Source organism: Tripterygium wilfordii, chromosome 12, assembly GCF_013401445.1.
Source record: "Tripterygium wilfordii isolate XIE 37 chromosome 12, ASM1340144v1, whole genome shotgun sequence".
NCBI classification, from domain to species: Eukaryota; Viridiplantae; Streptophyta; class Magnoliopsida; order Celastrales; family Celastraceae; genus Tripterygium; species Tripterygium wilfordii.
Window position 1 is genome coordinate 2639177 of NC_052243.1, and position 21064 is coordinate 2660240.

At 36.7% G+C, this 21064-nt stretch overlaps 3 protein-coding genes across 5 annotated transcripts; all 3 read left to right on the top strand.

The window, feature by feature from the left end:
* The first annotated feature begins 163 nt into the window (after nt 1–163).
* On the top strand, nt 164–3245 carry LOC120010108 (clavaminate synthase-like protein At3g21360). The gene is made up of 3 exons (XM_038860809.1): nt 164–567; nt 1369–1622; nt 2645–3245. The coding sequence occupies exons 1-3, from the start codon at nt 211–213 to the stop codon at nt 3003–3005; spliced, it is 972 nt and encodes a 323-aa protein (XP_038716737.1). The 5' UTR covers nt 164–210; the 3' UTR covers nt 3006–3245.
* Nucleotides 3246–8378: 5133 nt separating this feature from the next.
* On the top strand, nt 8379–12259 carry LOC120011034 (ATP phosphoribosyltransferase 2, chloroplastic-like). Its single transcript, XM_038862046.1, has 11 exons — nt 8379–8774; nt 9072–9131; nt 9443–9556; nt 10171–10236; nt 10308–10415; nt 10519–10602; nt 10743–10844; nt 11006–11116; nt 11198–11278; nt 11492–11611; nt 11996–12259. The coding sequence occupies exons 1-11, from the start codon at nt 8484–8486 to the stop codon at nt 12089–12091; spliced, it is 1233 nt and encodes a 410-aa protein (XP_038717974.1). The 5' UTR covers nt 8379–8483; the 3' UTR covers nt 12092–12259.
* Nucleotides 12260–17721: 5462 nt separating this feature from the next.
* Nucleotides 17722–20999, top strand: LOC120011035 (auxin-responsive protein IAA26-like). Of its 3 annotated transcripts, none has more exons than XM_038862047.1 (7): nt 17722–18137; nt 18213–18257; nt 18364–18901; nt 19442–19719; nt 20005–20152; nt 20497–20561; nt 20650–20999. In XM_038862047.1, exons 3-7 carry the CDS (start codon nt 18408–18410, stop codon nt 20715–20717), a joined length of 1053 nt encoding a protein of 350 aa, XP_038717975.1. In that variant the 5' UTR covers nt 17722–18137; nt 18213–18257; nt 18364–18407; the 3' UTR covers nt 20718–20999. The 3 variants fall into 3 exon arrangements, with proteins under 3 accessions (XP_038717975.1, XP_038717977.1, XP_038717978.1); XM_038862050.1 differs by having other exon boundaries at nt 17728–18137; nt 20665–20999; XM_038862049.1 differs by having other exon boundaries at nt 17723–18257.
* Nucleotides 21000–21064: the final 65 nt, after the last annotated feature.

The window sequence follows — 21064 nt, forward strand, 5'->3', positions numbered from 1 at the left end:
GCTTCCAGTTTTCTTGGTAATATTTTTTCGAATCTGGAGATATGGGCCTAGCTGGACTGCGGCCCAACCCGACTCAAGTTGATTGTGACCCACTAAGCCCGGCCCAACAAAGCATGAACCTGGTTCCATATACCGTCTAGGAGAGAGGAGCACAACTACTTGCCAGATGTATAATGCAATCAGAGAGCGTGCTGTAGTTACAGGGGAGCCATGGAAATCCCTTTTCTGGAGATTGGAATTCCGCAACAAAAACATTATGATCCCTTTACTTTTCCATCTGTTCTATCACCAAAACTTTCGTCTCCTTCTCTGGCTCTCTTCACTGATTCAATCAGAGCCAATCAACCTTATCTTCGGTCACTACTCCACAAAACAGGGGCAATACTCTTCAGGGGATTCCCAGTAGTTTCGGCCTCAGACTTTAACGACGTCGTTGAGGCGTTTGGCTTCGAGGAGTTGCCGTACGTGGGCGGAGCTGCTCCCAGGACTAACGTCGTTGGCCGTGTTTTTACGGCCAATGAGTCCCCTCCTGACCAGAAAATCCCTTTTCACCACGAAATGGCTCAGGTAATGCTACGTCGAGACTTTTGGTAAAATTTTAAATTTTCTGTGATCAGATGATGTTTGTCGATTCCGTGTAATTCATCCTTCTGGGTTGAAGTTTGGATATACTCGATTGAGTTTTCGTTGACATAGAAAAAGAACGTCAACTTTTGGGTTTATAATTTGTGGCTAAAATTTATAATTTTGATAGATGGGATGTGATTTGATCATAGTAAATAACTATTTGACTTCAATTCAATTCTTATTGAGTTTTAGCTAGAAAACCACATTTGTGATTTTGCTAGAATTGAACTGACTTTCCCCATCATTGATTGAGAGATTGTGAGGGATAGTTAATTCAGAGAAGGAATATATGGAAATAGTAAGTTCTGGACGTTCCATATTAATACAGATTATTTTAGAAAGTCCTAAAATTAGTAACAGACAATATGGTTGTTATTTTTGTTTTTCGTTGTGGATTGCAAGTTAACAGGTTGCTGATTTACTTTTGTTTATGATCTTATTCTCCTAGATGATTATCTTCAACAAGCATTGTGTTCTTTTGATTTGTTTTGTTTGAGACTCAAAGCGTACATGGAATTTTTAATGCTGATAAGTAGTCCTTGTGAGTCTTTTTTGCTATTAGTAGGATTGAATTGTGTTCATTTTGTTGTTGTGTCTCCTTTCTTTTTTTTTTTGAAGCTTCATTTAGATTGATGATAGTGCAGTTTACATATGATATAAGGCTCAATGAAACTGACTTCAATTTTTTTTTATTACTCTAGAAATTGAATCTTGTTTCTGATTAGTATCATTTGTCAACAGGTTCCGGAGTTCCCATCAAAATTGTTTTTCTTTTGTGAAGTTGAACCCGGAAGTGGTGGTGAAACTCCTTTGGTGCTTAGCCACATTGTCTATGAGAGGATGAAAGAAAGATATCCTGACTTTGTTCAACGCTTGGAGGAGCATGGGTTAATGTATATACGGGTTTTAGGAGAAGATGATGATCCTTCATCTCCAATTGGACGAGGGTGGAAGTCCACGTTCTTGACCAAGGACAAAAGTGTGGCTGAGGAAAGGTTTGACCACTCGGCTTCTATCAAATGTTGTACATCATTTAGTTATTTGGCGATTTTCATTCATTATTACTTCTTTGATAGAATGATGCTTTAAACACGCGATGGAGTTCATTTTTTGAATGGATCGAGTAAGCTTAATCAAAATTTTAGAGGTTATTTCAGTAAATGTAGAACTTACAAGTTCTGAAGAAATTGGAGAGACCACAGAACTGAATTCTGTGTGTTGGCTTACACTAATGAATATTACGTTTACTTTAGGGCAACATAACTATCCTTCATCATCACTAACTTTAAGTACCCATTTACTTTTCTTGGGTGTATGATGGTGATGATTTCAATTCTAGAAAGGTAGCAGTGGTGATTTTGAATACAACCTATGTAACGTATGAGGCGAAAGAGCTTCACCTTGCTCTCCAATCTTAGGTATAACCATATAAATGCATTGTTTCAGGCTTTCAGTCGTGGATGTAATTTTCTTGGTGCAGGAATAGAACTATAATATTTCTAGCATTCAACCATGATTACTTACTGGGTACTTCAGACATGTATTTTATTCTCTTTTGTCAACCCAAAGTATTAAGTTTATTCTGATCCCCTTTGGTGTGTACATAAACAATAGCGTTGGGTGGCTTGATTTTTCTCCCCGAAGAAACCACTGAACTCTGTGATTCTCGCTTTCTTTTTTCTGTTTTGCTTAATTATTATGGAACCTCTATCTTTGAAATGCTCTTCTGGTGTAATGAACTTCGAGTTCTACTTAAACTGTTGCTTGTGGTTCCAGTTATTGGATTTTTCATATCTCCTTAGTCCTTACCTGCTGTATTTATGTGTTTAAACTGTTGCATAAACTTCTCATATATTTGTTTCAAGTTCTTTCTGAATAGTCTGTCTTTACCTTCATTATTGTTATCTATGGAGGTTGTGGCTGTGCATTTGCTTACATATTGATGTGCAAGCGATATAATGCCTATATATGATGAACAAAAAGTTGATTTACATTGCTCTACCAACATGTTTAACAGGGCTGCTAAGCTGGGTATGAAGTTGGAATGGACAGAAAACGGAGTGAAAACAATAATGGGTCCAATACCAGCCATCAAATATGACGATTCAAGACAGCGCAAGATTTGGTTTAATAGCATGGTAGCTGCTTACACAGGTTGGAAGGATGCACGGAATGATCCCGAGAAGGCAGTGACCTTCGGAGATGGCAAACCATTGCCTGCCAATATCATCTATGACTGCTTGAAGATACTTGAAGAGGAATGCATTGCCATTCCTTGGCAGAAGGGGGATGTTATATTAATAGACAACTGGGCAGTTCTTCACGCTCGCAGGCCCTTCAATCCACCCCGCCAAGTACTAGCTTCTCTTTGCAAGTAAACATACTTGCAGTATGATGCCTACAAATAATTGTCTTCGTTTCTATTGGCCTTTTCTTTACTTTGTTAGTCACTACAAATGTTGATTATGTAAATATAACGTTTATAAACCCTCCTATCATTTCACATGTTAGGCTTGACTTCGTGTGACAATATTCTGAGTCATGTTATTCTTGAGAAGGATTCTTACGGAGCATTTAGTTGGTGTTTTGAGGAGAATGATATTGATGTGTAAAATATTTTTTTATACCTGTTATAAATTATTATTTTATTTTCTAAAAGGGAAAAAAAAAAGAAGATAATTTGAAAATTGTATTATTAATATTCTCACACTTGTGTTTACTCTTTATTTTATACCAAACATAATCATGTAATAAATTGAAGAAACAAAGCTTGAGTTGTAGATTAAACAAAGAGATGAGCAACAAATGAAGGAGAAGAAATAGAAAAGATAAAGAGAAAGTGATTTGTTTTATTAAGTGTATTGCATATACATTTGTTACATATATATATATATAAAGTACACAGATTTCAAAAAATAAAGTGGGAGACAATTTAGGAAAATGAATTAGATACATAATATATATAGGGTACATAAGATACATAATCTATGTGGTATGCCACATAGATTATTTTTTAAAAACTCTATATCTTACATTCAATTTCCCGCTTCTCTCTCATCAAGCTAGCTTTTTGTTTCTTCTTTTTTTAACTTTTTGTACGTCTTTCTTCTCTCTCCAACTTTCTTATTCTCTCTCCTCACCTCTTTTACTTCTTCATTTTTTTCTCCCGAGTTTGTGATTGGTGACTTGTTATTTTATTACAGTGTCAATTGTACATTGTAATAAATCACTGGGCTAAATACACTGTCAATTGCACAGTGTAATAACATATTGGGCTAAATACATTACCGATTACAGTGTAATAAGCCACTGGAGAGCTAAATATACTGTCAATTACACAGTGTAATACGCCACTAAAAAGCTAAATAAGCAAGTAATGACAAGTTTAATCACCAGTGATTTATTGCTATTAAAGAATTTGTCAAACTCATTTATAATTGTAAATAAAAACTCAATTACCTTGTCTGGTAGCAACAATGTAAATCAAAATGAATTTACACCAAAATCCTAATTACATTGGGCATTGAAAGTGTATTTAACTCTGTATATACCCATGACCTGAACCAACACCTTCAAACTAATCAAGACCTTCAAACAACTTTGAAAGGGTATGAAGAATATGAGCAAACCAGGAGAAATTGCAACCCAAGGGAATAAAAAAAATAAATCAAAAAATATCCCAATACAAGCATATCAAACTAGATAAGAGAACATCAAAAAGAAATCCAAACCCCCCCCCCCCAAAACAAGAATCCACGTAGTCCTTCCCATGGCTCTGCCCTTCTTCACTGACTTCGTTCGACATCTCTCTCTCTAACGAGCTTGCTCTCTCAATAGGCTCTGTTTGTGATGAGTACACAACATGTTATGTGGGTCTCTATCACACCAAATAAACTTGAACTTAACTCCCTATCTTGATAATTAAGATTTTTCTGGACTAAATACACTGTCAATTGCACAGTGTAATAATGGATTGGGCTAAATAAACTGTCGATTTTAGTGTAATAAGCCACCAGAGAGCTAAATGCGCTGTCCATTGCACTGTGTAATAAGCCATTGGAAAGCTAAATAAATAAGTAATGACAAGTTTAATCACCAATGGCTCATTGCTACTAAAGAACTTGACAAACTCATTTATAATTGTAAATAACAACCCAATTACCTTGTCTAGCAGCAACAATGTAAATCAAAATGAATTTACACCAAAATCATAATTACATTGCGCATTGAAAATGTATTGAACTCTGTATATATACCCATGACCTGAACCAACACCTTCAAACTAATCAAGCCCTTCCAACAACTTCGAAAGGTTATGAATGAGCAAACCAGGAGAAATTGCAACCTAAGGGAATAAAAAATCAAATCAAAAAATATCTCAATACAAGCATATCAAACTAGATAAAAGGACATCAAAAAGAAATCCAAAACCCCCCACCAACCAGAATCCACGTAGTCCTTCCCTTGGCTCTGACCTTCTTCACTGACTTCGTTCGACATCTCTCTCTAACGAGCTTGCCATCTCAATAGGCTGTGTTTGTGATAAGTGTACAACATGTTATGTGGGTCTCTATCACACCAAAGAAACTTGAACTCAGCTCCTCATCTTGATAATTAATATTTTTCTTGACAGTGTAATTAATTTAAGACAGTGTAATAATGCACCGGAGCATACCTTGATGTGGGTCTCTATTTTCCGGTAGCCGTTTCGATCGACGAAGGGCTGGGCTAGGTGCTCCTCATGTAGGTGAGTCCATTGGTGGTGTCAGATTGCCAAACAGACATCGGAATCAGCCAGATCTGTGATTTTTGTTCGGTGGATACCCATGGCTTCATGGTAGATTTTCAACAAAATCAACAACCGTTGACGGTAAGTGGTGGCTGGGCGTTGCTTCTGGGGGCTAGACGCTTCTTTTGGCGGCAGCGGCAGTCATATCAGTGGCCGGACGATGGAGGTTCGTTATTGGCCTTGAGAGAATAAGAGAGAGAGCGTGACAGAGAGGAGAGGGAGAGATAGAGGAGAGAGAAAAATAAAATCTGATGAGAGATAAAAGTGATTTCTAGGGTTTGATTTTTTATTTTTGAATTTGTCTAGTCAGCTGCCACATCATTATGTATCTTTTATGTACACAAATCCTATGTATGTATATCACTACGGACAATTTAAATCTAACAAGAAAGTGTGACAGGTGTTACACGTGGAAAGTGATGTTGTGGGGATAAGTGCAATTGTCATATTCTAAGAGCATCTTCAATGGGAGTAATCAAAATACCCTTTGGTTACTACTATAATATTTTGATACCTCATTTGATTTTTTAAAAATTCATCAACTCCAACCCAAGTAACCAAATGAGTAACCATCTCTCAAATACATTTAAATTAACTCATTTCAAAATTTAAAATCATGTCTCACAACTAACTTTTGTATCCCCTCATTTTCTCTCTCCTCAAGATCCATTTTTGCATCCAAACACATGGGATAATTATTTTTGCATCCCCATTTGATGCCCTCCTTTGAGGCTCGATTTTGAGATTTGGGGAACCAAAATGGTAGTTAACCCATTTGATGTCTCATTTGATGCCTCCCTTGGAGATGCTCTAACATACCATTCCCCGTTAGAGTTCAATAAAGAGTAACGACAACGCTACGTATTTCTAATAGATTCAGCCATAACATGTAATTAGACAATATAATAATGAAAGTCAATGTAATTAGACAACGTAATAATGAATTCAATGTAATTAGATAATGTAATGATGTAATTTAATATAATTAAATAACGTAATATTGTTATATGGAAGAAATTGTTAGGGATACAAAAAGTTTTCGAAAGACTAATTATGCTCATATTTGAGCTCTGATCACATCAATTGAGCAATCAACAAACATATTAAGGGCTGGACAAAAAAAAAAAACAAACATATTAAGGCAATGACTCACATGATGGGATTTTTTTTCCTAAATAAAATAAAAGCAAGGGGTATTTTAGGAAATGAAAATCACGGGGTTTGGTAACCGACACTAATTAAAGAATAGGAATAATTAAATCGAATAATTAAGAATAAATTTCACTGATCATTTGGAGGCCATGATTAATAATTATTTTAATTCCGATTAAACAAAAAAGTAAAAACAAAAGAGTCAACATTAACCCCAGCCAGAGAAGAGTTGGTGGGTCCGTGTCCACATCATGCGCATGTTAGTCACAATCTTTTAAATTTTGTTTGGATTGAAAAATAAAGAGTTGAGTATGATTAATTGAGAGGAAGTTAACAATTGAGCTTACTTGGATGGAAGGATGGAAGGTAGTCTTAACAAGAGTTAATGAGAGTGGAGAGATGAGAATTGCCAATGAGAGATTGTTTGGTTGATAATTTGTTAGGTTAGGTATATGTATGTCAAATATTTGATTCCAATAAAAAACATATTCTTCAGCGGTTTTTTAAAAAAAAAGTTAAAAACAATTTACGAATAATTTTAGAAATAATAAACAAATTATTTCTATCCCCTTACAAACTCGAGGTTACAAAATATTATGTTAATTATTGGTGATCTTTTTTCTTCCTTCACCCCACTTAACTCTCTTCGCTCTACATACAATCCATGAAGTTTATTCTCCCTCTTTTAACTCTCTAAAATATCAATCCAAACAAATCATAAGAGGCTTGTCGCCTCACAAGGCACACCGTTCAGCACCATGATAAGGCACATATGCTCAGGACAAAATTGGTTTAGACAATTCCATGCAAACACATGTTCTCCTCCACGAGTCCATAAAAAAAAACAGTTATGGTTAATTTGGATTGTTTCATACATTCACAGGTGGGGGTTAGAGCAACTACAATGGTATGGTCTTGTTGGGGTCAACAAAATGCATTGAAGCATGTGTTTTGCTGATGTGTTTGGGTATTTTGATGATGTGGTTGGGGCAGGGGCGGCCCTGGGGTGGGGTGACATGGGTTGCCGCCCTGGGCCCCCAAATCCCCAAGGTCCCAAATTTTTTAAAAAAATATTGATTTTATATTAATCGAAACACAAAAAATCAATTAAAAACTAACAATTCTCCAAATATTTCAACTAAAAAACTAATAAAAGAATTTTTTTTGATTTTAAAATAAATAAAAAAGAAAACACGGACCATTTTTCTAGAACTCCCTCAAAAGAAAACACGGGGATGGTTTGTGTTTTCTTCTTCTTGTTTTGTACTCTCAAAATATTGAATGCAGTACTAATAAAGTATGATTTAAATAAATAAAAACGTGAAAAATGAGTTGGCCTCATGGGAAGGCTCCCTAAAAAGACGAGACAACTAGACAAGGGCAGTTTTGTCAAATTTGTCAACTTTCATCAGCGCGGGCAGTATATTCGCATCTTTCCTTTCGGGTTCGCTGCTTCACTTCCAAAATGTTAGAGATCACCGAAAGGGATCCCAATCATTTCAGTATTAAATTTTATCATTTAATTGATATAAACGTAGGAGTTTATAAAACTTAATGATTAATAGTATATTTAGATTGAGGGTTTGGGGGAGAGAAGAGAAGAGAATGTAAGAAAAAAAAAGAAAATTTTTCCTTTAATTCTCTCCAAATTCCTTCCTTTAATGAAAATTTTGTCACAATCTTCTTCAAATTTTTTTCCTTAATTTTTTTTAAATTATTCAAACAAAACAATTAAAAAAAAAGTCTATTTTCCTTGTTTTCTCTTTCCCTAAATCTCTCAATTCAAATATACTATAAATGAGAAAGTGGCCCTTCCTTTCGTGGGATAACTAATATTCTGATTATGCGGTCGCTATCACTTCTGCTTCACTTCGATTTCTCCCGTTGACTGTTTCAGACAGACAGAGATCGAACAATGTCAACATCTCTTCGAGTTCAATGCTCTTCTTCTCCCTCTCCGGCTCTCTCCTTCCTCTCGTCCGCTTCTTCGTCTTTTCACTCCTCTTCTCCTAAGTTTTCCATTTTTTCTACGGTTTGTGTTTCTGTTAAGCCTGTTGTTTCTACTATCACTTGTTCCTCGGTGCAGCAGTCTCAGGTGAGCGTCGTAAATGGAAGAATCGACGGTCAGGTTGTGGAGAGGAGCGAAATTCGTCTCGGGTTGCCAAGCAAGGGTCGAATGGCAGATGATACTCTCGATCTTCTTAAGGTTTGTGTTTCGTTCTCTTCACTAGAGAAATGATGGAAAGAATTGCATTATCTTCAGCCAATGCGGTTTCGATTTTACATTTTTTTCTGTTCAAATTCGTTTGGACGCCATTGAAGTTTATTCCATATATCACAAGGCGTTCAATTAAATAATTTGTTTCACTGTGCTGAGTGTTAGATAGTTCTTAGTCATTTTCTGTAGTGTTTTCATTTTAGTCTTTTAAATTCTGACATTTGTTTCTTCTTCTTCTTCTTCTTAAAAAAAAACACACTAACCTTTGTTTTCTACCATGCACAGGACTGTCAATTGTTTGTCAAGAAGATCAATCCACGACAGTATGTTGCCGAAATCCCTCAGGTTTCTTTTAATCTCTCCTTCTCTCTGAGATTATGTGGGAGATTATTTCTTTCCATGCTTCAGTTTTTTGAATCCTGTATGTGTTTCTGTTGCAAACGTTAATCGACAGATCAACAAGTTTCAAAACACGGTAAATTACTACGACTAGCTAGTAGTTTGTACTATCTATGGTTAATGTGGGCTTCATTTTGGAGACAATGGCTGTGTCTTTTTTTTTTTAATCCCAAAACTGGTTTTTAGTGTGTTTAATTATTGAAGACATGTACTGCTACTTCTAAATGATTTTCTTATGCCCATATAACCTTCTGCAGCTATCCAATCTACAAGTCTGGTTCCAGCGGCCAAAAGACATTGTACGACAACTGCTAACTGGAGATTTAGATCTTGGTATTGTGGGTTTTGATACAGTCAATGAATATGGAAAGGTAAGCCATTAAGTTGTAAAAAAAATTTATTGAACTCTCGTTGGATTTGATTTTGAATTTAGATTTTTGGTGTTCCATTGATTTCCTTTATTTTTTGATGCTGCTGATATAGAACTAGGAAGGTAATTTTTCTAGACGTCCATGGGTAACATTAAGCTGCTTCACCTCTGTGAGAAATCAATTTATATGTTCCAATTTGCTCAGCGTGTTGATTTTTCAGCTCATAAAAAACATCTTGATTTTGTTTTTTAGCTTTCGATGTAAAACAATTTTTACATTTACTCTGATCATAACAATGAATGAGCGCTGGATATATGGAAGCTTTGAGCATTGAGGTCACTGAGCATTCATCAAAATTTTCAATGAACTTGAAAATTCATTTGTTGATAAATATTGGATTTTGAACTTTTGGATGTAATTGTTGAGAAAATGTTTCTTTTGTTGTGTTCTGTATCACAAGGTTGAATTACAGCCATGAATCATGATGATTGGTCTTGTGGTGTCATATCGTAACATATTTCCTTTGCAATCTTCTTGTTACCTTACTGGTTCAATCAACTTAGTAAAGATGCATTACTCTAGCGAATTAATTTCCGAAATTAAAATTTTTTTAGGGGGATGAAGATCTTATCATTGTTCATGATGCTCTTGAGTACGGCGACTGCCATTTATCCCTTGCAGTAAGTTGTTATACTTATATTGTTTCATAGCTTTCAATGTTAATAGTCTAAAGATATCATTGTTCTTTCAGATTCCCCAATATGGAGATTTTGAAAACATAAATTCGATTAGGGAGCTAGCACAAATGCCTCAATGGACTGAAGAAAAACCTCTGCGAGTTGCTACTGGCTTCACTTATGTATGATGGGTTTCTCTTCCTTTTATCGTATACCAGGGCACTTTGGGGATGTTTTGGTTTGTAAGTCTTATGGATACATTTGGAATTAATTTTTGTTTCACAGTTAGGGCCTAAATTTATGAAAGAAAATGGATTGAAGCATGTGACATTTTCAACTTTTGATGGGGCACTGGAAGCCCAGCCTGCGGTGAGACATACTCCTGTTGCTTTAGCGCATATCTGCCATAATTGTACTCTTCTTGGTTTGAGACCTTCATATGTTGCATAATGATGTTTATGCTCTCTCTTCTTGTATTCATATGATCATTTTTCTTTCTCGTAATTTAGATGGGGTCAGCTGATGCTATTTTGGACCTTGTGAGTAGTGGAACAACACTCAAAGAAAACAACTTGAAGGAAATTGAAGGCGGAGTAGTGTTGGAGAGCCAGGTAAAACTATCTAATTGATAGACGATCGGATAATCTTGTGATGTTCTGATTTTGGGAATGTGGGAATGCTACGAGATGAGGTGTTAGGATACTGGTTTTACATTCAACCTTTATCAGTTTTTTTATCTTACCTCACAACTTACAAGCTAAACTTTCTTCAGGCTGTTCTTGTCGCAAGCAGGAGATCACTGAACAGGAAAGCTGTGAGGGTTACAACCCGTGAGATCCTCGAAAGACTGGAGGCACATTTGAGGGCAGGTGGTCAGTTCACGGTGCGCATATGATTTCAAAATTTTTTCAAATCCTCCACCTCTTCTTTCTTTCCATTTCATTTTAAATTGTTTGCATAGCAGGTGACAGCAAACATGAGAGGGTTTAGCGCAGAGGAAGTGGCTGAGAAAGTACTGAGGCAACCATTGTTGTCTGGGTTGCAGGTGAGATTCAAATTAATCAATGTTCAAATCTGAAATATACTTTTGCTCCTCGCTTGTTAGCCTATCACCATTAATAATGTTGAAACTATAATGCAATAAAATATGCTCTTAAATCTCGATTGTGAGTTAATGGTCAAACCATTTCTTATAGATTATTCAAAGTCATCATATAGTTGCTCTTTGTTTGTATTAATCTTTGACAGTAATTTTCAGGGGCCTACAGTTAGCCCTGTTTTCTGCAAGCGCGATGGAAAGGCTGTCCTTGATTACCATGTAATAGTCATATGTGTACCCAAAAAGGCACTGTACGATTCTGTGCGGCAACTAAGAGAGGTGAGCCATGATTGGTAATATTCAGGGGTAATGTGATTATCCAAACTGGTTTTGCATCGGAAAGTTCATGTGTTATTAGTTTTACCATTCTTAATTTTATACGCATATTCAGTATCATATGTCAAGCTTATAGATTCTGTTTCTAGCTCGAAAATCAGCCAGTAAACTGTGTACAAACTTCTTGAGGTTGATGTGAGCATTGCTGCTGATAGAAAGAAAAAACTGATTCATGTTTTGATTTTCAGTTCCTGGTTTTTCATTTATCAGTTCCATTTTCGATAAGGATTAATCCACCCTCCATCACAAAATACACCTCTGCTGGTTTGCTTCTGTTTTACTTGGGATTAATATGTGTTTACTTGGTGTATTTTTGCTTTTCTGCAGATCGGGGCTAGCGGCGTTCTAGTTTCTCCTTTAACCTACATTTTTGATGAAGAGCCACCAAGATGGCTTCAGCTTGTCTCAAAACTTGAGAACTAGGTTTGGTCAATTATCTTGATTGTACTCTTCTTTCAATTATGAGCATCCTTTTACAAGTTTGTTAGTCCAATTGTAAAAGCTGTGATATTTTAATTCTCTTCTGAAATCTAATAAAAAGTTTTGCGTGCCTGTAGAATAAAGATATGGGCTGGGCCTGGTCTGCTTCTACCCTGCTGATTGCACCAGTTTTAGGGGGAAAAAAATAGAAGAAAATAAAGTCCTAGCCTTTGTAGGTATGAGATGGGATGGGCCTGGTCTGCTCTACCCCTGGTGATTGCACCAATTTTAGAAAATGAGAGAAAAGAATAAAATCCTAATTAAAGGTCACTTTTGATTAAAAAGAAAGTTTTTTTGGGAAACGAAAATGAGAGTTAATTCCACAAAATACTCCATGGGCTTTTGGCCCATACAAGGAAATAAAGTCGAAATCGTTAGACATATGACAGTTGATTTTACGACCTTCCACATTTATAAAAAAAGGTTACTACAATCAATTTCATCATCTCAATCAAAACTTCTTCGTCGATTAAAAGAAAGATCTTAATAATCATTCCACAACTGGTAATAACACACGCTTTTTAGAAGATGATAACAGGCACTAATACTTCATTGGAAGTTCTAAACATGCTTCAAAGTACTAACATTTTGCTTTATTATTATTTTTACACTTGATGTCTAGAGACTAAGCATCGTTTGGGTGATATCCTAGTAATAAAACCATTCATTTGAACAAGAAATAGTGATTAATCAAGGTTAATTAATAGCCTCAATGTATGTATGTGTTGATAGATTTTTGAACAAAAACTAACATTGGCGGCACAAAGTTGTCCTAAAAACCACATGAATTGGATTGAGATAAGATGGAGATACCATTTTTAATGATTATGGTGGCTTCACCATCCTAAACTATAATAAGAATATCTAATTTTAAGATAAATACCAAATCCTAGTAGGGTGGGTCCCATAACTTATCCTTCAATAGCGGCGCATGGGACAATATCTATATCTATATATATATATATACACATTTAATGGATGCAATCAATGACATGAAGAAAATGTGTGTGTATCCAACTATTCTCATTGAGCATCCAAAGGTGTGTGGGGTCTTCTTCCCACAAACACAAAGTCGAGTATAGTGCCACTCCTAGTCGTTAGAATTTTGAGGCATAAAAATGTGTTTGAAAGAAAAAAGATTTTTTTTTTTTTTTTTGGTTGGTGTTGGGAATAGTAAGTGGGCACTTTTTGTAACAGTTTTTCCTACAAATTCGAATTTTTAGAAGAATCGGTGTATCACGAGAGAATTTCATTTGAGTTGTTGCGCAACTGAAGGGAACTATTGATTTTTGAATATCCAACAGTTTCTTTTGAAAAACTCAACAAGTGGAACATTTCATTATTTTTAAATAATAGAGGTAGTTTTCGAACTCAAGACCTCGCTGTTAGTATTAAATCTCTAATACCATGTGAAACACCAATTCTCCCAAAAATTCAAACTTGTAGGGGAATGAATGTTTTATATTTCATATCACTAGTAGACCTAATCCTCTAACAGCATATGCCAATGAGAGGGCAAACTAAGGTTTGATATATTTGGAGATCATGAGGCAGGGGACTGTACATCAAATCCTTAATGGATATGCACATATATTGCCATTTATATAATCAAGGGAATTTTGTTTTTTCATTCTAAGGCCTTCCTTCCAAGTTGGCAAGTTGAGTTCTTGATAAATCCAATGATCCTTTTGGTTGAAAAAACTCTTCAGTCAACCTTTTTTTGGCTCAAGACTGAAGAGAGAGAAGATTTAATTACCTCCTAAAAATTTGGTTAAATTTCACTAATACTCTCTTACCAAGTCTAATACTCTTGACTCTTGAGTCATGAAAACTAAATGTGGCCAGCTGAATTCGAATCTCCCAGCGACAAAATTTCCTCCCACTCATCCACCACACCATAGGTAACCAAGTTGCACCAATTGTCCTCTTATATCAAATCATATTACATTCATCTTTAAAACAAGTGGAGGAATGAGGTTGGATGGTTGTTACTATAATCAATCACGCGTCTCATCATATCATAATTAGTAATGTAAAGAGTGCGTTTGGGAGTTTAATTTCCATGGGTTTTAGGGTCCTTTTTATGAGTTGTGCTCATGGAGAGTTCATACTCGTGAATTTATTATAATTTATAGAAGGGTGTTTTGATATATTGTAGAGGATATGAAACTGATTGCTTCACCAACGTGATCAATAACGGTTAAATTTTTTGAGTTAATGCCACGTGCCAGACCCCGACCCGGGCACGACTGCACACGCCGACATTACAGGCTCCATGGGCCACTACCCCCAACCCATCACCACACTGGGCCAGCCGCACTGAATCCCCCAGTACCTGGTAGGTTGTTGCTAGGATTCGAACCCTTCACCTAGCCTTTAGGTTGCCATGGGCACTATGTTAAAGGCTAGGTGAAGGGTTCGAATCCTAGCAACAACCTACCAGGTACTGGGGGATTCAGTGCGGCTGGCCCAGTGTGGTGATGGGTTGGGGGTAGTGGCCCATGGAGCCTGTAATGTCGGCGTGTGCAGTCGTGCCCGGGTCGGGGTCTGGCACGTGGCATTACATAAAAACTGCCTTTTTATAAATTTCCCCGGCCGACACGCATGCCCCAGGTACTCTCCAGGATCCATGGTCCAGACAGCCCAACCCATCCCGTCCACGCATGGCACGGAAGTTGTTGCGAGAATCGATCCATTGACCTCGCCTTTAACATAGGTCCTATTACAAGGCACCATATGCTACCAACTAAGCCATGTGATAACGATTTTCCCTCTATTAACACTCCTAGAATCTACTACACTTTGGTTTAGCTCGAAAACAAAATTCTTGATGTGGCCTTTATTATTTGATTGCCATAAACCAGACGGTTGGGATCAACCAATCAAGGTGACAAGACTGGCACCTTTGGTGCGCCACATCTGAGTCGCAACGAAGAGGACAAACATCATTTACCAGTTTGAACCAGTTAGGGAGAGAGAGGACCCCATGAAATGAAAGTTCGGCACTTTTCCTTTATGACATGACATCTATTTCACAACTTTGTTTGCCGACTTTTTACACTCCTCTATTTTCTGCTCCTCTCACAGTCTCACTCAATCATCATTCATCACCGTTGGTTCTCTCTCTTGATGTTGCAAATTGTAGTGCATCTCAGGAGTTTAAGATGATGGTAGTTTAATTAGTTGATAAAATCAAACCCAATAAATAAGCCTTAATCACAGACAAAACACGTTTAATTAACATAAATAAAGTGGGGGAGAGGGGAAAAAAAGAATCACGTGGGACCCACAAAATGGTTAAATAGGCTTACTCGTGTGAGGGGATGTCTAAAGGCAATAGGTTGCGTCTCGGAGTATCCAAACTCCCGTGCCGACCAGCCGACCAGGAAGGGATCAACGCAAGGCTACTTATCCGAGGTTAACCATGTGGTCAGGTTACTTAACCCTTCTGTTGTGGTTAAGGTTGTCATTTTGATGGGTAAACATATATGGAATGACCATGATACCCCTCCAATGGTGGCCGTATGCAGCGCCAAATATTACAGTCCACTAGTCACTGAAGTCACCAACCCATTCATTGATTGTGACGCATATATGATTCTCAAAATCTTTAGAAATTGTAGGTTGCCAAACAAAATAGAAAGAAATCTATTGTTCCCTACATAAGAAAACAAAGTATAGTAGTAATGGTTGTACCCTCTGAATGGCTTTTTATGATATAATTGTTACATGTGAGAAAAATGTAACCATCGCCCCAAGATTTACTTGGAAAATAAAAGAAAAACCAAATTTGACTCCAATTTAGTTTACGTTTTGGAGAAAGCTTAGTCGATCACTATCTACCTATTTGGTACAATGGATTCGTAAGGTGTCATCGACTAGCAAATTCATTGACAAAATGTCAATGGATCCGCCGTCCAAAAAAAGCTTATATCACTATTTATTTCCTCCCATGAAAATGCCTATATTCAATGTGTTTTTTCTCGTGGGGATAACAATTGATGCTGACACAAGCTAGTATCATGAATGAACAAATGTTGTTCGTTTTTGGTCACTGTCCGCACATATTTGTTCTCCTAAGTCATCTCTGTAGTACTTAGGTCTAGAAAAATGAAACTGTTGTGCTAGAGGCGCTTGACCTTTATTTATATACCACTTAGTTGGATTATGCCAATCTGACGTGGGATTATAAGTCATAACAGAGATAGATATCTATTTTAAAATTTATTTGCTAAATGAGCTTAGTTATTATTTAAGGAATCCCATCCCAACTCTTCTTAATTTAATTAGTTGTTTATGCCCCTAATTAATACGAGCTCTATGAGGGGAACATTATGAATCAAAATTAAAATTAAACTACACAAATAAAATGTAAAAATATGGCCTAATTTAGATTTAGTCAAAAAGTTAGTTAAGAAAGGGAAGTTGAACAAAGCTTGTCTAGCTAAATTTTGGTTCTCACTAAATAAATAAAAACAGAAAACTGAAAATGACATCATGCATATATGTACACGGTACATACATAAAACGGTGGTGGAACGTGGACAAGCCTTATTGGCTGTTTTAATTTAGCACGGCAAGGTCATTTCGGTCCAGTACGGTTCAAAAGTTTGGTTTGGGTTGGTAAGCCACTCGCACGTGTGAACATTCCCTTCGTAAATCCGAATGGACGGGGCCGTTAATCACATGCGTACAAAAACAATTGGAACCGGTTTTTGTCAGATTTTGCTGGATCAAAATTTCAGATTCTCAGAGATCGGACGGCCATTAATGATTCATTCACATCACGCATTGGGATGCGTGGACGGTTAAAAGAGTGATAAAAAAGAGACAAGAACCATGGGATCCGCATGCTTTGATTGCATGATAAAATCCTAGCAAAAATGGATCATGCAAATCTTCTCTTTCTCTCTCTACTTTCTTCTTTTTATTATCTCTTAATTTAAAACAAAAAAAAAAAATCAAATCCCACATCAATCGTTTTCTTGACTCCCAAAAAGGCAACAATTGGTTAGAATCTCAATTAACCTCCACTAAATTCAATTAATTTAACAAAGGAAGTCACTTAGTCACCTTATATATATATAACCAAATTGACTACAAAATGATGAATGTTTAATTAATCAATTTCTCTAACTAGTTTAATTAATTGTCTCTCTCTCGGACAGAAACTCTAATAAAGGGTATGTTTTGGGTAGTGTGACAATACAAATATAGCTGTAACTTTGTTCGGGGGATCCTAGCGGTTAGTATTCTAATCATCTCAATTGGTCCTAATTATTCCAACTAATGAATTGTACGCCGGCAATTTTAGTACATGATGATATGTAGAATTCACGAATTCACTTGAATTATGTGCGTCAAACTCAACGATTAGAATAACTCATACACTATCTGCTATTGAAATCTTTATCCTTTTGGCTTTTATGTGGTGTGTAGAGTTTTAGTGGGAGACTTGGAGAGAGAGGTCAGCACAGCACGCTTTGCTTCTTCAACCGAACAACCTAAAACATTATTTAGGCTTGGGGTTGCGTGTGTTCTATGTTATGCTCTGAATTGAAATTCTCTCTGCTTCCTGTTTTTGGGGTCTTGAGTTAAAAAGGAATCTCCTTTCAGGGTTTTGTTCCCTTTTACACACATTTTGGGTAAATGCTAATTTCCTAAAGCTCCCGTTTTTTCAGTTCTGTCCCCATTGTCTTTGTAGTCCTCCAGAAAAGAAGAAAAAAAGTCCAAGTCTTTCGTTAGAGAGGAACCCACTAAGCGTGCTTAACAACAATACAAAAGCAAGATACGTCTGTTTAAATACCTTTTGCCTTTGTGGGTTTGAGTTGTTAGAGCTCTTGTTTCAGGGAGGTTCTTTTCCTTCAGAGGTTCTATTCATATATTGCGTCCGGTTTTCTGTTTCTTAGTTTGAAAGATTTTCGTGGGTTGAGAGCTGTTGTTTTGTCTTAGTTTCTGGGATTACTCTGTGTTCTAGTGAAGATCTCAGGTTTCTCGCTTATTCCTATATGGGTTTTTTTATTTATTTAGAATCTGTTTTGAATGGTATATATTGATGATTCAGAGATGTGGGTGTTGAAGATTTTGTACTTTGGTTGAGGACTTGAAGGTGAGTGACCAGCTCAATCTGTTATCTTCCTTCGTTTGGTTTTTTTTTTATGTGGTTTCATGTTGTATTTTCGACTGAGATTCTCCATTTTTGTGACCTTTTCCAGGCTTGGAAAGCAAAAAGTCATTATTATTGTTGAGTCAAGTAGAAATGGATAGTTCGAAGAATGGTAAGGCTTGTCCTAATTTGCTAGATTTGATTCCCAAAAAGGGAGAGTGGCTTGTGAAGAGAGATGAAGAGCGAGTCCATGTGTCCTCTGTGGAGAAAAGCCTTGAATTAAAGCTTGGTCCACCAGGTGTTCAAGAATGGTCCATGGAGAATTCCTCTAAAAACAACAACAAAGGAAGAGATAATGAAAAGTCTATTAATCTCTCTCTTGGCTACTTCTCTTCCATGTCTAACAACAACAGCAACGATAGGAACCTAACACAAAAGTTCTCTTCTTCTGAAAATTTTTCCTCTCCATGGTCTACAAAGGGTTCTTCTTTTCTTCAGTTTCCATCTACAACCCATCAAAGCATCGTAAAAGAATCCTCAGAGTCACAGCCCTGTGGCACCAAAGTAGTAGACTTGCAGTCTGCAGAAAATAAGGCATTTTCACCCCCACCTGCAAATACAGATGTGCCCAACAGCTCCCAGAAAAGGTACTCCAGCTTTTTAGCCTCCCAATTTTTCTCTCATGTCATTGGTTTTTCCCCCTTCTCCCTTCTGACAGGATATTCATTCACAGGATCACATTGTTGGTTGTTGTTTGTATGGTCCATGTCCATGCATATAATTGTTTGTTTCATTTATTTATGTTTCCTACTATGTAATGTAAGGTTCATCCATGTGTACTTTTATTAACATATTCCCATCTTGATCCAAGTGCCATATCTTTTACCCCTCTTGGTTTAAGATTTTATCGTGTAGTCGGGATTTTCTATGCCTGCAATACAAATGCTCATTCATGCTGTCTTTTAGCTTAAATTTGGCATTAACCCATCATTTTCGCTTTTTTGTGCAAGTCTGACTCTTTCTGTTAATCACTATTAGCCTTGTATGGTAAATAGTTATGGCTTGGACTTGGCCATGGTTGTTATCTTTGTACCTTTGTGACTTGTGTGAAGTGTTAAATTTCAGTTGAATGGGGGGTTGTTTTTTCATGTCCTGAATTAATCTTTTGATGGTCTTTCATTGAGCAGAACTGCCCCTGGTCCAGTTGTGGGGTGGCCTCCAGTCCGTACATTTAGAAAGAATCTTGTAAGCAGCAGCTCTTCAAAAGCATCTCCTGATCCTCAAAATGGAGTCCCAAACAAGAAGATTGCCAGTGAAAAACAAGTTGAAAGTAGCAGCAAAGGTAGGTTTGTGAAGATTAACATGGATGGAATCCCAATTGGTAGGAAAGTGGATCTCAAAGCCTATGACAGCTATGAAAAACTTTCAAAAGCTGTTGATGAACTCTTTAGAGGCCTTCTTGCTGGTAATCCACTAAATCTAAATTTTACTGATACCAAATTGTCACTTAATTGTTATTTTACTGGCCTACGAGTACAACCGAAATTGTAAAAGCAGTCTAGTTGCCATGTGTTGAGTGAATTTTATTCAATTTGAGACATTTAAATCAGAAGAATATTTCTTTTCTGATTCCAATTTGTGGACTGTTTGTTGTCATCTAGTATTGAGTTTATCCGCTACTTGAATATGTTAATGTGACCTGTTAAAAGATATGGTTATCTGATATTTTGTCTCATGCTTCTTTGTTTAGCTCAAAAAGATTCCCCTGCTCATGGAGTAATGAATACTGAAGAGGAAGAGAAACCAATCACTGGTGTATTGGATGGCAGTGGCGAATATACTCTCGTTTACGAGGACAATGAAGGAGATAGGATGCTTGTTGGGGATGTCCCATGGCAGTAAGCATCTTATCACTCTGGATCTGATGCAGTTTTAATAATCTCTTTATATTCCTGCACTTGGTGATTGAGCCTATGAAAAGAAATCCCATATATGCTTTTCTGTCGTTTAGTATAACCCGTGAAAAAACAGCATTAGATTCCTCATCTGCTAACCAATGTTCCCTTTCATGTTTTGATGTGCTGTATCATGCATAAGGTCTCTTCCCTCGATGTTATTCGCACTGAAAACAAATTGTACACTGAGCAAGGCATATTTGCTATTCCTGGTTATTCAATCCTTGCGCAATGTACTAATATTTCTCGAGAATGGGACATCTAATTCTCTATTGTGGGTTTTGCAGTATGTTTGTATCTATGGTGAAGAGGCTGCGTGTTTTGAAGAGTTCCGACGTCTCTGCCCTAACTCGTGAGTCTCTGTTACATTCACGAGGAGCCTCGATACCTTAGCTTAGTTAAATAAGCTCATTTTTTTGCGCTCTCTAATTCTGAATTAGCTCCTTCTTTTTCAGTATCAAGTGGCAAGCCAGGCAGGACTAAACTGGACTCAGCAGCAATGAAATGAAAATGAGATCTTTTGGTTTTTATTATTACTATGGATCTTCTTGCACTTGAAAAGTACATATTACTTGTAGCAAGCCGTGTGCACTCTTTTCTTTTTCTAATTTGCCAATTTGGAGTTCCAGATTGACAAATGCTCTTTTCACCTCAAATGTAACTGGAAGCAATATGCTTAAAGCAAGCAATGTGTTGCTCTTGGATGTGAAATATAAAACTAGAAGGTTTTGAGCCACTAAACAAGTAATTAAGTAAAGGCAAGGTACTGTGGGTTTGTTCTTGTTGTAAAGCCCTTGAACTTTTCTTTTTTTGATTCCATTCAAACCTCTTTAGCTAAAGTAAAGTATCCAAATG